This window comes from Lepisma saccharinum, chromosome 6 (assembly GCF_977018435.1).
Source record: "Lepisma saccharinum chromosome 6, izLepSacc3.1, whole genome shotgun sequence".
Taxonomy (NCBI): Eukaryota; Metazoa; Arthropoda; class Insecta; order Zygentoma; family Lepismatidae; genus Lepisma; species Lepisma saccharinum.
In genome coordinates this window covers 76588624-76607699 of record NC_139234.1, presented here as the reverse complement: position 1 = coordinate 76607699, position 19076 = coordinate 76588624, and the positions used below count along the sequence as shown (strand labels likewise).

Here is a 19076-nt window from a genome sequence, read left to right as displayed (position 1 = left end):
ATTCTATTATTGTTATTGCATGACATGTTACAAAGATGGTAGAAGAATAGTAATATAACAGCACGAATATTAGCTAATATCTAGCTTACGTGTAGTTAAGTTCGTCAAAATCTGCATAAAACAGCTGTCCTGGCAAGAAAATTAATGTCAAAAAAGGTGATGAATTGAATATTTGCTGAATAACAAAAAAAGATGTTACATCCAGTTGACGAAAAATAAAGTTCCTGATTAATATTTTATGCTCATTATTATAAGTAGTAGCGTACATAAAACTTCATTGATACTGTCATTCAAAGCAGTATGATCCCAATAGAATCCTTGTTTTATAGTAAGTTCGGCAGGAATATGTAACCCTCGATTATGCGAAACAAATATATTTTTTGTTTAGCTAGAGCAAGGCCCCAGGAGGATGCAAGAAGCCTTTCCTGCAAAAGTGTATGTTTTACGAAGCGAAGAAACGTGACAAAACCACCACGTATGGAAGGCAAACCTGCATTAAGTTTATATCGCACGTTTACAGAGCCGTGCCTCCTCTAGTTATAAAAATCCCAACTTCAATGATTCTTTTAGACATGCTATAGTTGAAAAAAATATGTTTAGATGCACCCAAAGTGCATCATTATCAGATTATGCATATAACGTGTTATTGGAATCAACATATTTGTGTAAATTGGGTGCCTCCCCGATGGCGTAGTAATAACGTCGAGGTCTTGTAATGAAGGGTCCTCGCGTCGATACTCAATGGAGGCACAAAGTGGATCGGATCGCACTTTAAACTGTAGGTCGGTTCGCGATTTGAATCAAGTGGACTTAAAAAAAAAAAAAAAAGAATATTAGAATAAACTAATTCACCCGCAGGTAAGTCAAATTTCACATATCCTTCTTCATCCTCGTTCATAGACTTCCTGCAATGCTCTTGTGTTGCATCCCACCAGGTGCGAAAAATGTGAAGTTATTATTTCCCCGTACTGCGTTATTTCTTTTCATAACAGTAAGGCTAAATTCTCGTTTTATCTGAACTTTTAAAAAATGTGCAAAATACGTCCCTATCTTTAAACAACCACCCTTTCCCATGTATGTGTAAAATAATCCCACTCTGTCTCAGAAAACCTCTTCCAAATGAAGGAACCAACTCTCAAGTCTCAACAATCATAAATTTTTGCTTAAATTTCCTATAATTTATACAAACAGTAGCACATATCACGTCCTTTGGTGCAACACTGTCAACAGCTAATGTTACTTTCCTCATCCTAATAAATTTACTTCCAACCAGTGACGGCGCCAGGAAATTTGACTGGGGGGGGGGAGCCTGGCAACAAAATATTGTAAGGGGGCAGTCACATTAAAACGCCCGAAAACACTACACATATATATACTTATATAATAATAATTAGTATTATTATTATAATTATTATTATATTCATGTATGGTGTTTTGTGTGTGTCTTTTATTTAGAGTGGACGTTTACTGCCTAAATTTACTTCTTGATTACGAGTTTATCTCCACATGATTCATTTTAATAAAGACATTAATTCTTTTTTATTGGTAAGTTGCGTTGTCTCTATTGGCCTATTTCAGTATTGAAAGACATTCATAATTTTATAATTCATCGTCTTTCTTGAGATGAAACTACTGATATAAATATTTAAGTTATAAGATAATAATATAAATGATGAAAATAATGCTTCTAAGAGTTTAATTTTCTTGCAAAATAAACGTGACGTTGGAAGAAATGAATCTTCTTAAGTATTAGAAACAATGTGAGGCACTTCTCCTGTAGGATAATTCTGCTCTATGTGCTTTGGAGAACACATTGCCCACCCTTGGCACGTTCAGGACTTGACATTTCTTCTCAATGGCAAGAACAGCCAAATGAGGCAGTTTGCATCCAGCATCCTGTTTCGAGCAAGCCTTTTCAAAGATTTTAAGGACAACCATCTTCGTAACGCTGAAGAGTTTTGGGCAAAATTTGTGTTTCACCTTTGAGGGAAATGTTATCACAGGATAAAAAAATCAGACAAAGGTTACAGTTATCTCATAATTCAAGAAATATTCTGACCCTGGCAATACTTAACTCTACCACTCCAACGTATGTCTGTGCTACCCAATTACAGGCACCTATGGAGTTCGTGGGAAGAAGTTCTTCGATTTTCATATGTACGAGAAAGAGCTAACCTGCATCTAATGATTGAAGAGTGGCAAATCCTAATAAGCGTTCTTTTACCTGCCCGCGATAAGTTTTGAATCGAATTTTAAGTGTAATTTGCATTTTAAGGTTCACGTTCAATACATTTCCGAATAATATCCCCTCATTAGCTTCAAGAGTATCGAAGAAATCCCCTTTGTTAAGGTTTCCTCAGACTCATCATCTCGAAATTCAAATCCCTGAATAGTAAGAAACCGCGATGAATCCACAACAACTGACATGTAGTGTCGGGTTTTCTCCGATCACCTTTGGTCCAGGGTTCGATACCCAGTGGAGGCACTTTAAACTATAAGTCCAGTCCCGATTAGCCTTACTGTGCATAAAGTGGACTTCAAACGCCAAATCAACCAACCAATCAAATCTTGAATCAACTTTGAATGTATTTTAATAATTCGCGTTGTCACTAGAGGCCAGCATAGTGTGCCTTTTACCTACCCACTGCCCGCTTGCATGCGATAACAGGTTTACCTGCTCGCCTGCCCACGGCAACGAGTCGACTTGCGTCTCTACCCGGGTTCTTGGTCTTCAAGGCGCTCTGCGCTTACAAGGTACCTGGGCATTCATCAAGACCCGGGCGCCTGCAAAACCTGCTGGAAGGAAACAGCCCTCCGGCAACGTGTCGCTCCAGGTGTTTCATCACCACGTGGACGGCTGCAGCCAGTGTTGCCTACTTACGTAGCTACTAAATCCTACGAAGTCCTAGGAGGAGCTTCTTCTCCAAGGAGAATTTATATACTTAGCGATTTCAGTTCAGCGTAAGCAGTTTTTATCTTATTGCCAGGAAATGCACGCAATATTACAGTTTCATTTATCTAAATGAATGATCGAGCAAACAAAAATCTCCTCACTGAAAACTAATTGTTTTTCATTGCATGGTGCCTTAACCAGGCACGCAATGGCGCAACCAGAGGGGCCAGGGTGCATTGCTCACAACCTTGGACGGAAATTGTCTAGCGGAGGGGTCAGGGTGGGGGTCAAACATTAAAGTACAAGTCTCATCAAGTTCAATGCCGTAGCAAAGGGGTAGCGGGAGTCGGCCCTGAGCGCCGAACGATCTAAGTGAGAAAAGTTTTAAAACAGAGAATGCTATGGCGGCCCGTGATATTATTTGCTATTAATGTTGGTTTGTTACGAGTTGGATGAATTAATTATGTAATACGTCGCTCCATGTGAAAAGAAAATATTGTAGATGGAAATTTTACATGCCATATGTATGTACATTCGGAATGCATTTATCATGCACTTTCTTTCTTTCAAAAATAGTTTGTGTGCTTGTTTTACATTATTAGCTAACGTGAAATTGACGTGTTGAAAAAAAATATTTCTAATCCTCTGTTTCAACACAAATGCGTGAGAACCGATTTCTACCCCCTTTTTGCGTGATTTATGAGGATAATAATGCCTTTCATGCTACTTTATTACTATTATTGCGATTGTTGTTGTTGTTACGTTTATCCAAGTACTTGCCCCCCCCCCCCAACGAGGGTAACGGCAATGCCCCTGGCCCCTGGCTGGCTACGGCCCTGGTGTTCGCAGTAGAACAGTGTGTTGTTCGACTCGCGACTTCAGCGTCGAACGTGACATGTTTCAGTCCTGCCCTATATCACTTTATATACGTATATTGGTTATTTACGACATATACTTATGGATCCTGTGCCACGGAAAACCTATTTCAATGTGTGTGTGTGTGGGGGGGGGGGGGTAGCAACATTCGTAAATCTCATTTCATTGGTGATGTGGCTTACGAAGCTTCGAGTTCCCTTTTTTAAGTAGTGCAAATCTATTGCAGTTGGCAACACTGCAGAACGGTGTGGGCCCGGTGCAGTTTCTACTCGAAGCAACTACGTCATGCAGAGGGAGGGGTCTTCAGTTGATGGAAAGAACGAACTGAGACCTACTAGGTATTGTAAGACTGCGGGTACCCGGCGGGTCTACAATGCCTGCCAGGAACGATCTGGGCAGGTGGCCAGACAAGCTGCTCAAGCGAGGGTGTTGCGCAGGTTGCATGGCATTTCAGGAGCGATGTCTCGCGAACGGGTCTGCTCCAGGTCTTGTGCAGGCCTCTGGTTGTCACTAACGACCACGATTAGAATAATTTGCCCGTACTACAGATGATGTCTTGTGGTCCTGAAAATATTCGTGATGTTTTAAAATCATCCACATTCAACACTTTTTCCCAGTCCTTAAGACTGGCTAAAACTTAGGTTAATCTCGGCTACTACAGGACATAAATAAATGAGAAATCATCTATGCCCAGGTCGGCGCTCGAATCTTTGACGAAGCAAATTAATATTTGTTAATCAAGTTGGTATTATAAGTAGGAAAGTGATATCATGCAGAATACACCACTTTGAAAAGGTGAAAATCGTCATACTCTTATAAATGAACTCTCTTATTATTCGATATTTAATTAACTTCAGTTGGGGGGCCCGTGTGGGGGGGGGGCGAAGTGTCTGACATGGGGCGTCCCCCTGCCCCTCTGGCGTCGTCACTGCTTCCAACCCTCTAATAACTTCGCTGCTGATAGCCTCACCTTCGGAATGGAAGCTTGTGTGTCGGCGAATAATACAAATAACTTGTGTTCACTGTCCCTCTTTCATTCAAAGTCTGTCGTTTTCCTTTTCAGCTTTTCCTGCAAAACTTCCTGTCAGCAAGCAAATCAAATTACAGAATTTTTATTGCCCCTCCCTTGCAAATTTTCATTCCTACTTTAGGCCTGGATTTATGGCACGTACCCGCTACTGCAGGTCAACCTCGCCCTATGTTTGGTGTTTGACCCCTGAAGCAACAGTGTCTATTGTTCAAAGTGAAACCGTTGTCAGTGGGGAACGGCGAGAAATAGTCTCGGAATACACCCTGGTCGTAAACAAGCTCCCGCCACCCTGACAATGCTGTCAGCTTCCCTCTGAAGTTCGATAAAACTACTTTGTGAAATGTGTTTAATAACGAGTGAAAATGTAGACAGTAGATACTACATGTATTTTGCTCCTAAACTTGAAGGCTAAATTTACAGAATAAAAGAACAGCTACAACATTCCTTCATCTGATTTAAAGAAAGGCTAATCGGGACTGGACCCACAGTTTAAAGTGGGGTTCAAATCACAATGTGCCTTCACCGGGTATCGAACCCGGGACCCCTTGATTACAAGGAGACTATGCTATCACTGTACCATCGGCGAGTCCCCTCATAGAACAAAGTTTCCTTCTACGACGATTATACAGAACTTAGTGCACTTCCTTCATTTGAAATATATTCTATATCAGCCTCAGTATTTCGTTATTACAATCCAAGGAATAGTATTCTCCTTAAATAAGAAATAAAGAAATAAAAATAAAAAAACATTGGAAATAATCTTCAAACGGACGTAAAAAAATCGAATCCAACCACCTGCAGAATGCCTGAGGGAAACAACAAGAATTTTCTCAACAAAGACATATCCGAAATTTCCATAACATTCTAATAATTTCGCAACCCGTGCAAATAATCATGTGGTAAAATCTTGTCGTGGTTCCCTGTAAACACTAAAATTTCCAAATTACTTCTTTCCATATTTCCCGTATTTTCTCCTCCTCTTTAGCTCTCAGCTGTTCGGAGTGGGATAATGCAAGATTATTTGTCCCTAATTATCTCCTTCTCTTAGTCTTGCTAATATCTTGGACTCCTTAATAACTTTCCCAACAACTCCTTATCAATTTGTACTGCTATGTTTCCCACAATGTTTTTCCTACTTCCTAATAACATTCACTTCTGTACACCCTTTGATGTAAAAATTAAATAATAATAATAAATCCTATCCGTCGGTCCGTTTATCTTTCCAACCTATAGAGCTGAGACTATTTTTACAAGATAAACCTCGGACGCAGACATTCCACGATCTTTTAGCCCCTCCTTCCACCTTCTCTACCTGCCCTTTTACTTGATGTTATTCAGAATTGTATTAGTATCTGGAGTACTATCGTAACATAAAGTTATTAACCTGGAATATTTTTTTTTTAAAAAAATGGGGAGTAACACTGTGTTTCGAAAGAGTATAGGAAATAAGTTTAGGCATTCATTCATGCCTCTCTCTAGAATAGTCTTCTTATTTTGACTTAATACACGCTTATCAACGTTTCTAATTGAAATACTTTATTCCAAGCAAACAAGTATTTGAAACTGATTAAAAATTTTGCTCTTATTTTTTCGAGACGATACGAGACTTTTCAAAAGCCGTCCCGTCCCGTCTCGTGTCTCGTCTCGAAAACGAGACGAGAAAGGCATTCCGTCTCGTCCCGTCTCGAATTTCAAAAGGCTTCTCCCGTCTCGTGTCTCGTCTCGTTTTCGAGACGAGACACGAGACGAGACGGGACATGTCCCGTCCCGTGAGCAACACTACTCCTCCTCCTCTGCCGCTGGTTAGATGGGGCAGGGTATACTGTGAATGGTTCTCACTATCATCACAATACTGCAAATTCCAAGCAAAATGACTATTCGACACATTACTGATAGCTATTTGAGTGCTTTGATGCATGTTTTAACAAGCCCCAGTGAGTAGTTGACTGTGACGAGGCCTAAATCTTAATTCATTCTCTTATTATGATGGCCTCAGTGGCGGCGATTGGGTCCCAAAACCGGGATGGGGGATGCATAAACTGGGGGGGGGGGGCAAGACAGTATATTTCCTTTTTGTAGATAAGGTCTAGCATAGTGCGGGAGCAAAAGTAGCGAAGAGTGAGGGGCCTGACCCTAATCGCCGCCACTGGGCCTTTTCGAAAGTTGATAATCCTATGCAACACAACGTTCTTAACATTTAAGGCCCAATCATACGGAACTGGATTTCCAGTAGGAATGCCCTAGTTGGCGCTGGACTGGCTACCCATCTGCTAGTTTTCACCTCACTATTACCGTAGTTGTCGGTATACTTTTATTCCCATAAGACATTGCGTAGAGCTGACAATCTAAAAAGATGGACGAGCAATTTGAAGAACATTGTGTGTGGTTGTAGAAGAATTACTGTTGTTATTACGTAAAAATTAAAAAAGAAAAGTATGGACTAGAAATTGGCTCGAAAGAAAATATGGTAAACAATGCGTACTGAACAAGCCTTTTGATGGACTCGGGTATGTATATTCATTATTCATACACGAGATTCGCAGGATTCATTCATAAGAAACATATTTCGCTCAACTAAATATATCAAACGTTTAATAATACACTTGTAATAATAATAAGGATTTTGATTATCTGCTAATCATATTTATCACGCACAAATCTTATTCATGCATAAATACCTAAATATGCATGAATACACATCATCTATGTTATTTACTTTATCGAGAAGCGAACATAAACAACCAACACTCGGAAACCACAGACAAAAAAAACTTCATTTGGGAAATTCACTGATTATCTTCACATGGACAAACTTCGCACTGATTGGCTGTTCCACAGAATCTAGTCGAGGAAGGCCAGTTGCTATTGGAACATGCCCTATTTCTCAAAACCAGTCAAGCAGCCAGCCCAGCGGCCATGATTTCCATCCAGGTAGACAGTTCAGCGCCAACTGGGGCATTCGTACTGGAAAAACAGTTCCGTGTGATTCGGCTTTTAGTCAGTTATTAGCTGCTACTTGATTATATACTCACCATTCGCGATGCACGCTTCCAAAGGAAAGGTGTGATTCTCAATCTCTTTCGTAGCCAGAGCAGTGTAGCCTAGTAGCAGGCTTGCCATATAACACATCAAGATCTTCCCATGGATATTTCGAAGCTCAGTAATGAGTGTATAAACTAGAAACGACACGAGTAGGCAAAACACAGACGCAAGCATACAAGACGCGAAGGCAATCGACTTAAAATTGCTTGCTCTATGTAGATCAGGACACGCCATTCAAAGCAACTAACGTGAACTCATTCTAACGTGTAGCGTTTCAGATCTTTCTCCTTGCACAGCAATCGAAGTCCTTGTAGATTCTCCAGTGCACACGCCCTGTTAGTATTTGGGTTCGTTCTTTCCAGACTGAATCTGTAGCTTAAAATTGATGGTTATTAACTGTCATTTGACGAAACTTCGAGTTCAAGAAGGATACTTGGCAAGAAGCTCTTCTTCCGTGAACATAATATCCTACCACATAATGTGTATGTGCAGGAGCTAATCCAGAGGATGTAATTATCGATTATGTCAGAAAGCACCTCGGCAACACGATAACAGTAACTATTCATGCATGGAAAACAGGCAGGTGTGACAAGTGATAACACGGATGTGATTGTTTACAATGATTTTCAGTGTCTTCATATCCTGACCATGTTTTTTATAAATCTGTAGTATTAAGATTTTAAAACATTCGTCTTATAAATTATTTAAATTCATTTAGCGGTGATTGTGTTACGCATTTAATTGTCAGTGGTCCAGAAATTTTGCAACTCGTAGGTTTGTGAATTCTAATTGTATTCGCAGTTTGTATCAGACACATTCCTTGAGTATTCTACACACGATTGAGAGATTCTAGGAAGCATTACACAAAGTGTACAAAATCGAAATCAAGTGAAACATAAAAATAATAATCAGAATGGATGTCTTACCTCTTAAAATCTTGTTTTGCTGATCAATATGTATTATATAACGTCGAACAACTGATATATCCTTGCCTACCTTGATGATGGTAACAATGATTAGGTGCATTGTTATCATTACGCAGTAACAGACCCTTATGTGATTTAATTAACTCCTTGTTGATGGTTACTTGGCCGTCAACAATCAGAATAGCGTGCTTACATGAAATATAATTTCATGTCTCATACAGACTTTCGGTCCAATGTACTATATTCATCGAAGAAAATTAGCAGTACGAAAATTCTGGTTCTCATGAACATGCATTAATACTGTGAAACTTGCTATTTGATGATCTAAAAAAAATAACAAGTACCGTATATCTGTATTCTTGTAATGGCCAAAAGCAGTGTTTGGAAAGTTACTTTTTTGATGTAACTGAGTTACAATTACTTCGTTCAAAAAGAAACTGAGTTACAGTTACTTATTTGTAAAAAAGAACTCAGTTACAATTACTGGTACTTGAAAAAGAACAAAGTTTAGCCTACAGTTAATTTAAGCTGGGATTTTTCTTGCATACAAATTACACACAATCAATGATCATTCACTGTAATGAAATATTTATGTAAAGACTTACATGTGTTTCATTTATGTATCTGGTACATAATATGTCTTATTATATTTATATCATTACACAAAATAAATTAGGAGAAGGAGTCACAATTGCTCGAATGGACATTCATTTTATTTTACTCTCTAATTGTATGCACATACCTTAAACACTTTTCGTATTAAACCAGAAAATTCATCACTTATAAATTTACATTTTTTTATTAGAGAATTAAATATTACATTCAATGCCTAAAGGTAATTCGATTCTAAGCTTAACAAGTACATTCCCTGGACAATGACAAATGACTGGAGCAATCCAGCCAAAACACTGGAGTCTTCGCACGCAATTCGAAATGACGAATTGCAATAAAGCGTGGACGATCTAAATTTAGCATGTAACGAAGCCTAGCTTTCTTGCCTTAGGCGATTCCACGAACATTCTTTCACCTTAGCATCCACAGAAGGCACATAATTGGAAAGAGAATATCCAAATTTAGCTCTTCCGGGTTCGAGGCACATAGTGGTTTGGATCCCACTTTAAACTGTAGGTGCAGCCCCGATTAGCCTACATGTGCATAAAGTGGACTTTAAACAACAACTCGACAAGCTCTTTCCGTATGTTACAAATTTTCAAGTTGACATTATCAGTGTCGTCAAGTAACTGTGGAAACGTTACTCTTATTACAAAAAGTAACTCTTTTACAGTTCCAGCTACTTACTTTTAAATGTAGTAACTAGTTACAGTTAGAATTCATAAAAATGTAACTGTTAGTTTTCACTATGTTACTAGTAACTTCCAAACATTGACCATAAGTAATACAACAAAACGAGTAATTGTTAAATAAATTAGGACATCGGTGATGAATCTCTCACTAACTATTCAATCCCCAATCCCAGGCGACCAGGGGGTAAATGAAATATTCCTGAACACTGGAAAGATATACAGAGCGTTCCAAAATAATGTTTACACTCTTTGAAAGTTAACAGAGAGACTATTAAATTTGACTCGCCTGGACTTTTTGCATTTGAAGCTGTAATGTCTACGTTAAGTGTGTGAGAGCGCGTGTATGCAGGCGCGCCAGGCGGTAGGCATTAGTAAATACAGAGGTGACCAATTTCTTTTTCAAGTAACGTAAGAAGCGTCGAATATCCACCTAGATCTCCAGATTTAACACAGTCAGATTTCTACCTGTGTGGAACTGATGTTTGCGTCACAAAACCTACCTGTGCTTCCTTCCCCGTGAAAACCATATCTGCTGTTTGTCGATGAGTTCAGCGTTGCAGACGTGTATTGGTGCCAATGGTGGCCATTTTCAACATGTGAATGTGACACCAAACAAGTTCACACTTGCTCGTGTTAGTGTTTATGTTATTAACGTTGAAAAAGTGTAAACACTATTTTGAGACACACTGTATACATCCCAACGCAACAAGTGTAAGTAACACAACATTCACGTGATGGATGATTTCTCGTCACCGTCACTCTCTTCTCCTTCTGGGTCCATGCGTGGTTTTTCACTCATCAGCGGGTCCATAGCCATAGAATTGGTGGCTACAGCAGTGCTCGCTGTACTGAGGGTGGTGCTCCTGCTGTAAGCGTAGCGACTGCTCGTGGGGTCTCGACGAGCGATGTCGTCGGTTCGACCGAAGCGCTCTTTCAGGAGTCGCAGGATCCTCCTCTTGCAGACAAAGATGACGAAGACGAACACCCCTTGGAGCATGTTGCCTACATCGGTGACGTACCAGATGACCGCTGGGCCCCCAATGGCCCATGATATTACCTCGGTGGCCCAGTTGACGCCCATCACGATGAACAGCTTGAGGTAAAGGTTGAACCTGGAAGGGACAGAATACATTAGTCTGTTTCTGGGTCAGCGACGTCAGTGGAAGCCTGGAAAGTTCTGTGGGAGTTTATACAGATCCAACGTCGTTAATTGTGTATACAAAGAATAAAAAATAAGACAAATATAGCAATGTTCAAAATTGTCTCTCTCTTTCCTGTTTTCCGCCGTTTCATTTTCTCTTTCCTATTCTCTCTCTGTCTCTCTCAATCTGTTTATCTTTCGATCTCCTCGGTTTCTCTAAGCTCCGCGTCAGGTTAAGTTTGCAGCAGGTTTTATGTATTAATCCGCGCGAGAACGGAGCTCGGAATCATCCGTGCCAGTATTGCCTGAACCACCGAGCTCTTCGTATCGCAGACAATGAGAGAATCGGCAGCATTGCCAACTCCTTAACATATCAAAAACCGTACATGCATATTAAGCGGAATGCATTTTTGCTTCTTTTTGTCTCCTGAACCATACAATTTTTAAAGTACTTTCTGAGCATAGATTATGTAATAAATGTGTCCCTACTTAATATAAATCGCGAAATATCTTCGAAACATGAGGGCATGTGCGTATGTGTCGAGCACGCGCAAAAGAAAAACAAAGGTAAAAGTAAACGACAGGCCCCTCTTGAATTTAATGACTTATTGTTTCTCGTTTAGAAAGAAATAAATTTATGAAAATCCTGGTTGCTTCGTTCGAAATACATACATTACTATAAGATACACGCCCTTCAAGTTTATACTACCAAAAAAGTATGATTTGTTATTGGTGATGTATACAATGTAGTGAATTGTCTGCAACTATTTCTCTGTTTGGTTTCAATTTATGAATCACTTCACTAAACCAGGAGCCAAATGTTGGTCTGTCCATTTCTTGGTGATAATCACCCTTCCCTTTCATTTGCACGGAACGGTAAACATGCGTCTTCAACAAAGCCTTCATTGCCGCCAGTGCACGAAACAATAAGCCTCCCCTGTCGTCGGTTGCTTCAGCCCTGGCGGTGGTTTTGCAGCTCCCACAGTTGAATCGACGTACGACCCGCGTTGACGCATGCCTCCTCCAAATAATTAACATGTTTTTTTTTTTTTCACGGCGATATCTTTTAATACCGAGGAGATTCTTTAGTCGTCAAACAACAAACAATCGTTTTCTACTCCCAAACGCAACCGCAAATCATTCAACATCCGAGACAGTTCATGCGCTCATTGACGGCAAATCACCTCGCGCCCTGTTTTATTTTGGTCTTGTTGCCGTAAGGAGGAATATGTATTTAAAACAATTTGTTTAACTTTGAAGAGCTTTTTCCTTCGGATGATGCTCAAAATAACACTCGCGCAAAGCCGGGCACTGAACAGGAGACCTCGATTCAGCCATTATGCGAAAACCTGCTACATACTTAACCTGATGGCATGGGGGCACCCCCTGGAAAACGAGCGGCGAAAAATTGTATTTGGTTCACTGTTAATTTGATCATTCCCTTATCAAATGCATTGTCACAATTTCGAAGTATACAGGGTTATTATAAATGATGGACCCATTTTCAAAACATCATATTTATTGAGGTACAAATCCAAAGTGAACAAGCTATATACCAATGGAAAGAGGAAGGTTCAAAGTTTGTTACCACAACGTTTGTAACTGTTATAAATGTTCAATGTGGCCACCGTTGGACATCGTCCTCTGACACACGCGGTCGGCCTGTGCTTTTTCCTTTGCACACACTTCCAGTCGCTTGAAATTGCTGAAATCAACGGCTAATGCTTTTCCTAGTTGGTGGTTTGCTACCGAATTTGGTACGGAATGCCCGCTGCACTGCAATTTGCGACTCACTTTTCGCGAACTCAAGCGCGCAGAAAACCTTGTGCTCCAAGGTCGCCATCTCGCTCACAACTGACAGAGACGGTCCTCTCGCGAACTCTACCGGCCGCTTCCGCAACCACCACAGCCCGCCGGCCGCTGCCCGCCAGAAACTTTGAACCTTCCTCTTTCCATTGGTATATAGCTTGTTCAATTTGGATCTGTACTTCCCTACCTATGGCGTTTTGAAAATGGGTCCATCATTTATAATAACCCTGTATATTCTTTGCACTTTCTGGAAAAGTGTGTTCGGTCGCGTCGGATAAAAAACTTTGTTATCCCCACCTTGTAAATAAGGCTTAGTATACGCCCATGGTGTGGGGTAAGAGTATTTCACGGAGTCCGTAGTGCAACAAAAATATAAAAGATGGCGTTACCTTTATTTTCACAGCTGTAGTAGGTATTTGTAAATGTTTCTAATGTTCGGATTAACTATTGCTTGCACATTACATTCGCATTATATTTCCTGTTACATGTGCAGAGATTATGGACAACATTCAACTTAAATATCTCAATTGACCAACATACATTCTAATCCACAGAACTATTTAGCCTACGACATACTACATATAAATTTTTGCAATAGGAGACGAGCATGGAATAAAAATAGTTTGCCTTATACTCAGTCCTATCATAATACCAGGCCAGTTTTCTAATGTATAGCTGCTGCCCCTAAAACATATAAATTTACGTTATTTGCGTAGCGTAAGTGAGATTTGTTCAATACACTCCAAGAAATGCATAGCTGAATGCGTTTTGAGCAAAGGTGGAAAGTAAATATAGCTACTGACGACATTTCTAAAGGCTAGCATGGAAGTATACTCATCTACAGTTCGAGATCGATATCCCCGGGCTCGCAATCTACCATGGTATGCATTCACACAGGACACACGCACGCGTGTACAACATCGACAGACTTTCACATCATGCAGATATCAAGACGAACAACTTTGCTCGTTGAAACTTTGTTTTGAAGATACGGCCTTCGAAAATTTATTATACTGTAGGGGAGACCGGGGCACATTGTCACAAGGGGCACGTTGTCACAGTAGCAATTCTGAGAAAAGCCTAAACGTCAGCGAGCTGGTGCTGGTTTCTTTTTTACCCACTAAATGTCACTCCCAACTATACTCGTTTAGAGGTGCGCGGGAAACACGTGGCTGAGTCAGTTGAGCTTTGTCTGTTTTCAGTGCTTCAGTGTAAATTTTTTGAGTCCTGGAATTTTCCTACTGTGTGTTCGTGAAAGCGTGAGCCTTAAGTATTTTCGTGTGTTATGTAGGTTAGAAATAGAGCTTCATGATGTGGTACTCTGAATGCGCTTAATCTTATTGCTTGGCAAGTTGTCACAAATAAGACGGGGCATGTTGTCACTGTGACAATGTGCCCCACTGTGTGTTAGTCATGATACAAGTGATGTATTCCTCTTTTTATAAGTGGTTCTGTTGCTTCGCAGATGGTGAGAATATACAAGAGAAAGACTGAGAGGAATGCCCCGCCCATGGGAGACCTACTGGCTGCAGCAAGAGCCGTGAAAAGAAACGACAACCCCGTATCAATACGTAAAGCTGCTAAAGAATTTCATGTCCACTACAGAACATTGGCGAGATTTTGTGCATGTGTTACAGATAGTGAAGTACAGTCCGGGCAATGCTCATTCACATTGGGTTACTCAACATGTAACGGAGTATTTGCGGAACATGAGGAAGACTTACTAGTATCATACCTAAAACAAGCTTCAGACATATATACGAGGGAGTATCCAAAAGTTTTAATTATAATAAAGAAGTTATAGAGATATTTACATAAAACTTTTTGTGCATAATCAGTGTCATTGCCATGCATACTTGTGCAAATATCAAATCTTTGTCGAACGTAGTTTTCTTTCCACAGGCTGTAGAAGACATCAACCTGCATGATAAACAAAATTGAAGCCCGAAGTGTCATAAAGTTCCTCCATTTGAAGGGCAACAACGCACGCCAAATCCACGACGAAATGAAAGCTGTGTATGGGGATGAATGCCCATCATATGACACGGTTGTGAGGTGGAAGAGGAACTTTCAAAGTGGTCACATGTCCCTGACAGACGAGCCACGAGCGGGTAGACCCTCAATCAAGGATGATCTTGCCATGGTGAAGAAAGTGGAGGCCGTTATCCTCGACGACAGAAGATCGACCATGGAAAGAGTGATGGCGGAGACTGGACTAAGTTACGGAAGTGCGTGGAGGATTATTCATGGAGAACTGCACATGAATAAGGTGTCTGCACGCTGGGTACCTCGCTTGTTGACACCTCTTCAAAAGCAAACTCGCCACGACTTTTCCCAGCAGACTTGGACTCTGTTGGAGCGGAATGAAGACAATTTTTTTGCTCGTCTCGTCACTATGGACGAGTGCTGGGTATACCTCTAAGATCCGGAGACCAAAGAAATGAGCAAGGAGTGGAAACATCCATCCCCCCCCCCTTCCCAAGAAGGCGAAGGTCTAGAAATCTGCCGTGAAGGTGATGCTGTCCGTTTTTTGGGATAGCTGCGGGGTAATCTTAACCGATTACCTTCCGAAGGGCGAGACCATCAACAGCGATTACTACTGCAACCTTCTGAAGAAACTGCTTGATGCATTGAAACAGAAACGTCGTGGCATGATCAGCAAAGGCGTCCGTCTCCTGGCCGACAATGCATACGGCCCAAGCATCCGTTGTCGCCGCCCACAGGTTAGGCTATGAACTTTTGCAGCATCCACCTTATTCGCCTGATCTTGCGCCAAGCGACTTCTTCCTCTTTCCAGAGATGACGACACCACTTCGTGGTCGGCGATTTGACGACAGAGAGGATGTCATTTTCGAAGTGGAACAGTGGTTTTCGAGCAAAGCAGAGGACTTCTGCAAAGAGGGCTTGAAACAGGTGAAGAAACGCTGGCAAAAATGTGTGACTCTGCAGGGAGACTACGTGGAGAAGAACTAACTTTGACCACTGCAAGTGACTATTGTATGTTTTTTAATTCATGGTGATAATTAAAACTTTTGGATACCCCCTCGTATATATAGGAATATTTTTGCAATTTATTAACTCTAAAATCACAAGAAAGTTGAATGCCACTGGCAAATCTCGTGTGTTGGAAGTGTAGGCCCTATCTTTTGCAAATGTTCTTACTGAAACAGTTTTCTGTAACCTTTAAGTTTGTAGTTTTGATTCATTAGCTACTCTGTAAGCTAGTGTTGTTTTCATGAAAGTTCTGGTTTACCTACAAAGATTGATGTAACAATATATGTATCTTTTGGGATGAAGAAAATATACAGGCCCACCTACTTTATTTCCTGTTTAACTAGCATAATTTACCTTTTAATTTAATTAGCTTTTAAGTCTCTTTTACATGCTAAGTATTTAGTGCTAGTAACATTGCCAGTCTTTTTCTAAGAATTGCATTAATAATATATACCTATTTAATGAAACTGCCACTAGAATAGCATATGACAACTTGCCCCAGATATTGTGACGACTTACCCCGCATATGGGGTAAATTGTCACAACTGTATTGATCATAATGAAGAGTTAATAAGTCCAGATCAGGATGAGTTACATTGTACAGAGGAACATATGTTGTGCACAAGATAACTAAGTATTTGCATGTAAAAAAATATAATTTTCGGCTTTACGTGAGAGCCACAAGAAAATAAAATGTGAAAATTGTGACAAAGTGCCCCGGTCTCCCCTATGTATGCAGCCATGCGTTGCAGATTCAGGGTTGTCACTCATATTTTAATACTTTTTTTCTGACACCTCGAAAAGAAGCAAATTGGTACAATAATTCAATCATAACTTTTTACTGGTTAAAGATGCGTCGAAATAACCTTCACCACTGCATTTCTCGTGAAATGCTAGCCTGACCTGATACATCATATCAGCCCATTCCCATTTAGAATTTTGAGGTTCAATTCTAGATGGCGGCTGTCATCGTTATATACCCTATAACATTTTCCCCCATCCCTATTACAAACCTGCAGTGTTGGTTTTGCGGAACAGTATGTCATTCAACTTTTATTCGGATGTCTCCATACTTTTGGACCACCCTGTACATTGTCTGTCGAAACGTGACAAAAGTTTAGAGCGCTATTAGGACAGATTGTCAACCTATGAACGCAAGACCCGTCCTCTAGAGCGTCAATAATTTATCTGCTTTTGTTTAATACAAAAACGTGATAGGATAAGTAACACACTTGTTTTTTTATTTGTAGCGAGGTGATTTCAGTCGTTTACCGCGACAGCGCCGGCCGCTTAGCGGCCCCTTCATGCAACAAGTCCCGGCAAATTGCGTTACAGGAAGTCCGTAACAGAAACAGCTTGTTTTGTAATGTTTCCACTTTTCACAATTACAGTTACAATTACAATTGAAATAAGCACGTACCTTGTCGCAAGGATGCTGTGTGTGTGTGGAAAAGGTGTCCTCCCAAATACAAATATTTCTGGCACCTTATTTCTGACATCTAATCTTAGATTAGACATCGCTTACTTTATCCTCAGTTGACAGAAAGGGAAGACAGCATCCCGGCGTATAAAGCAAACCGAAAGCGTAAAATGATATTTAAAAGTAATAATAATGATGATCACTAACCTCCTGTGTTATAAGAGATGTTGAAAATGACCTCCTTTAACAGCAATACAACACGTTTTACCGCTGTCACGGTAAACGACTGAAATAACCTCCCTGTAGTTGTGTTATTAAGCGTTGCTTTCCTGCCACTTTGGCTAAACGCGACGATGAGGATGCGTGATGATAGGGGCGTGCCATGAATTTTCGTGATAGGCAAGCGATGGGTCAGCTTTTCATATCGGCCAATTACAACATTTTCAAATGTAATAGAGGGGGGTTTGTAAGGATAAATTATGAGCGATAATTACCAATAATTTGGCGTTGGTGAAAACATTTAGGAGGGCATTGTTGATTTGGGGGGGGGGAGTTGTTGGTTTGGTAAAAAAAAAAAAGGTAAAGTGCTCCCCTGTGCTTAGCACCACGCCATGAAGGCGTATAGGGAGTGTGGGGGTAACGCCCCACACTTTCTTGATCCGGTCATGAGTGGGGGTGATGTGATCAGCATCACGCCCCTGACCGCCTTTACCCCCCAGGGTTTCCCCCAGGTACCCATGTTATTCGACGCTGGGTGGGCGCCGGGGCCGCTTCCATCGTTAGAAAAGTTCCCGGATTTGAACCGGCCGGGGATCGAACCCGGGACCTTGTGCATGGTAGTCAGACGCGTTACCGCCTGAGCCACCTCGGCCATTTAGTTGTTGGTTTGGTGTGTGGATAAATCACTAGTATACACACAAGAGGGGGCTGGAATTGTAAAGTGAGTTCTTGTTCTCCCCGCCCCCCGCTAACCCAGCCCTTTGTCATATTTTCCCTGCCTTTAGCACTTTTCTTTATGAATACTGTGCCAAGAGAGTGGTTATGACCAGTGATGTTCCGTACACTATAAGTTTACGTCTACATGTGTTGTATACACGTAATTTACGCGTACATTACATTTGGTTGTAGTTTACATAGACTACGTAGACAATCTAAAGTACATTAAAAATAATTTTGAAGGCTTTCATGAAAGGAAACTGACATTTTCAACTATATTTGAATGGCTTATTGCAGAAAGGGACCTGAGTCACATTTTTGAGGTATCGGAGTTAATTTTTTCATCTCCACTGTGTCTAGCAGCATACTGCAGGGGGGTGCATTGAGGGTTGCAAAATTAACTATTCATTATGTTGAATATTTGAGCCAACAACGGCACATTTCTTTCTTACACTATTAATATTATACGATTTTTCATTGTTTTTCTCAGAATTGTGCAAAAGTGACTCAGGTCCCTTTCTGCAATAAGCCATTCATTTGTTTCTAACGAACTGACAAGAATCCTATTTACGTACAACAAGATTTCTCTCCTCTCGAAAGAAAATAAATCTTATGCAAAAAAAGGCAATCGTGATGCAAAAGTAGCCCTTTTATTAATCTACATTTCTTGAAGACAACAAGATTAATAATTATGTAAACGTTTTT

The 19076-nt window shown here is 40.5% G+C and overlaps 1 protein-coding gene across 1 annotated transcript in view; it reads right to left on the bottom strand.

Annotated features, from left to right (window-relative positions):
* The window catches only part of LOC145989118 (G-protein coupled receptor Mth2-like), a 122795-nt gene that overhangs the window by 14921 nt on the left and 88798 nt on the right, over window positions 1-19076 (bottom strand). The window contains exon 5 of the mRNA XM_083124413.1: window positions 10803-11183. Coding sequence (XP_082980539.1) covers window positions 10803-11183 — 381 coding nt within the window. The remainder of the gene's footprint in view (window positions 1-10802; window positions 11184-19076) is intronic.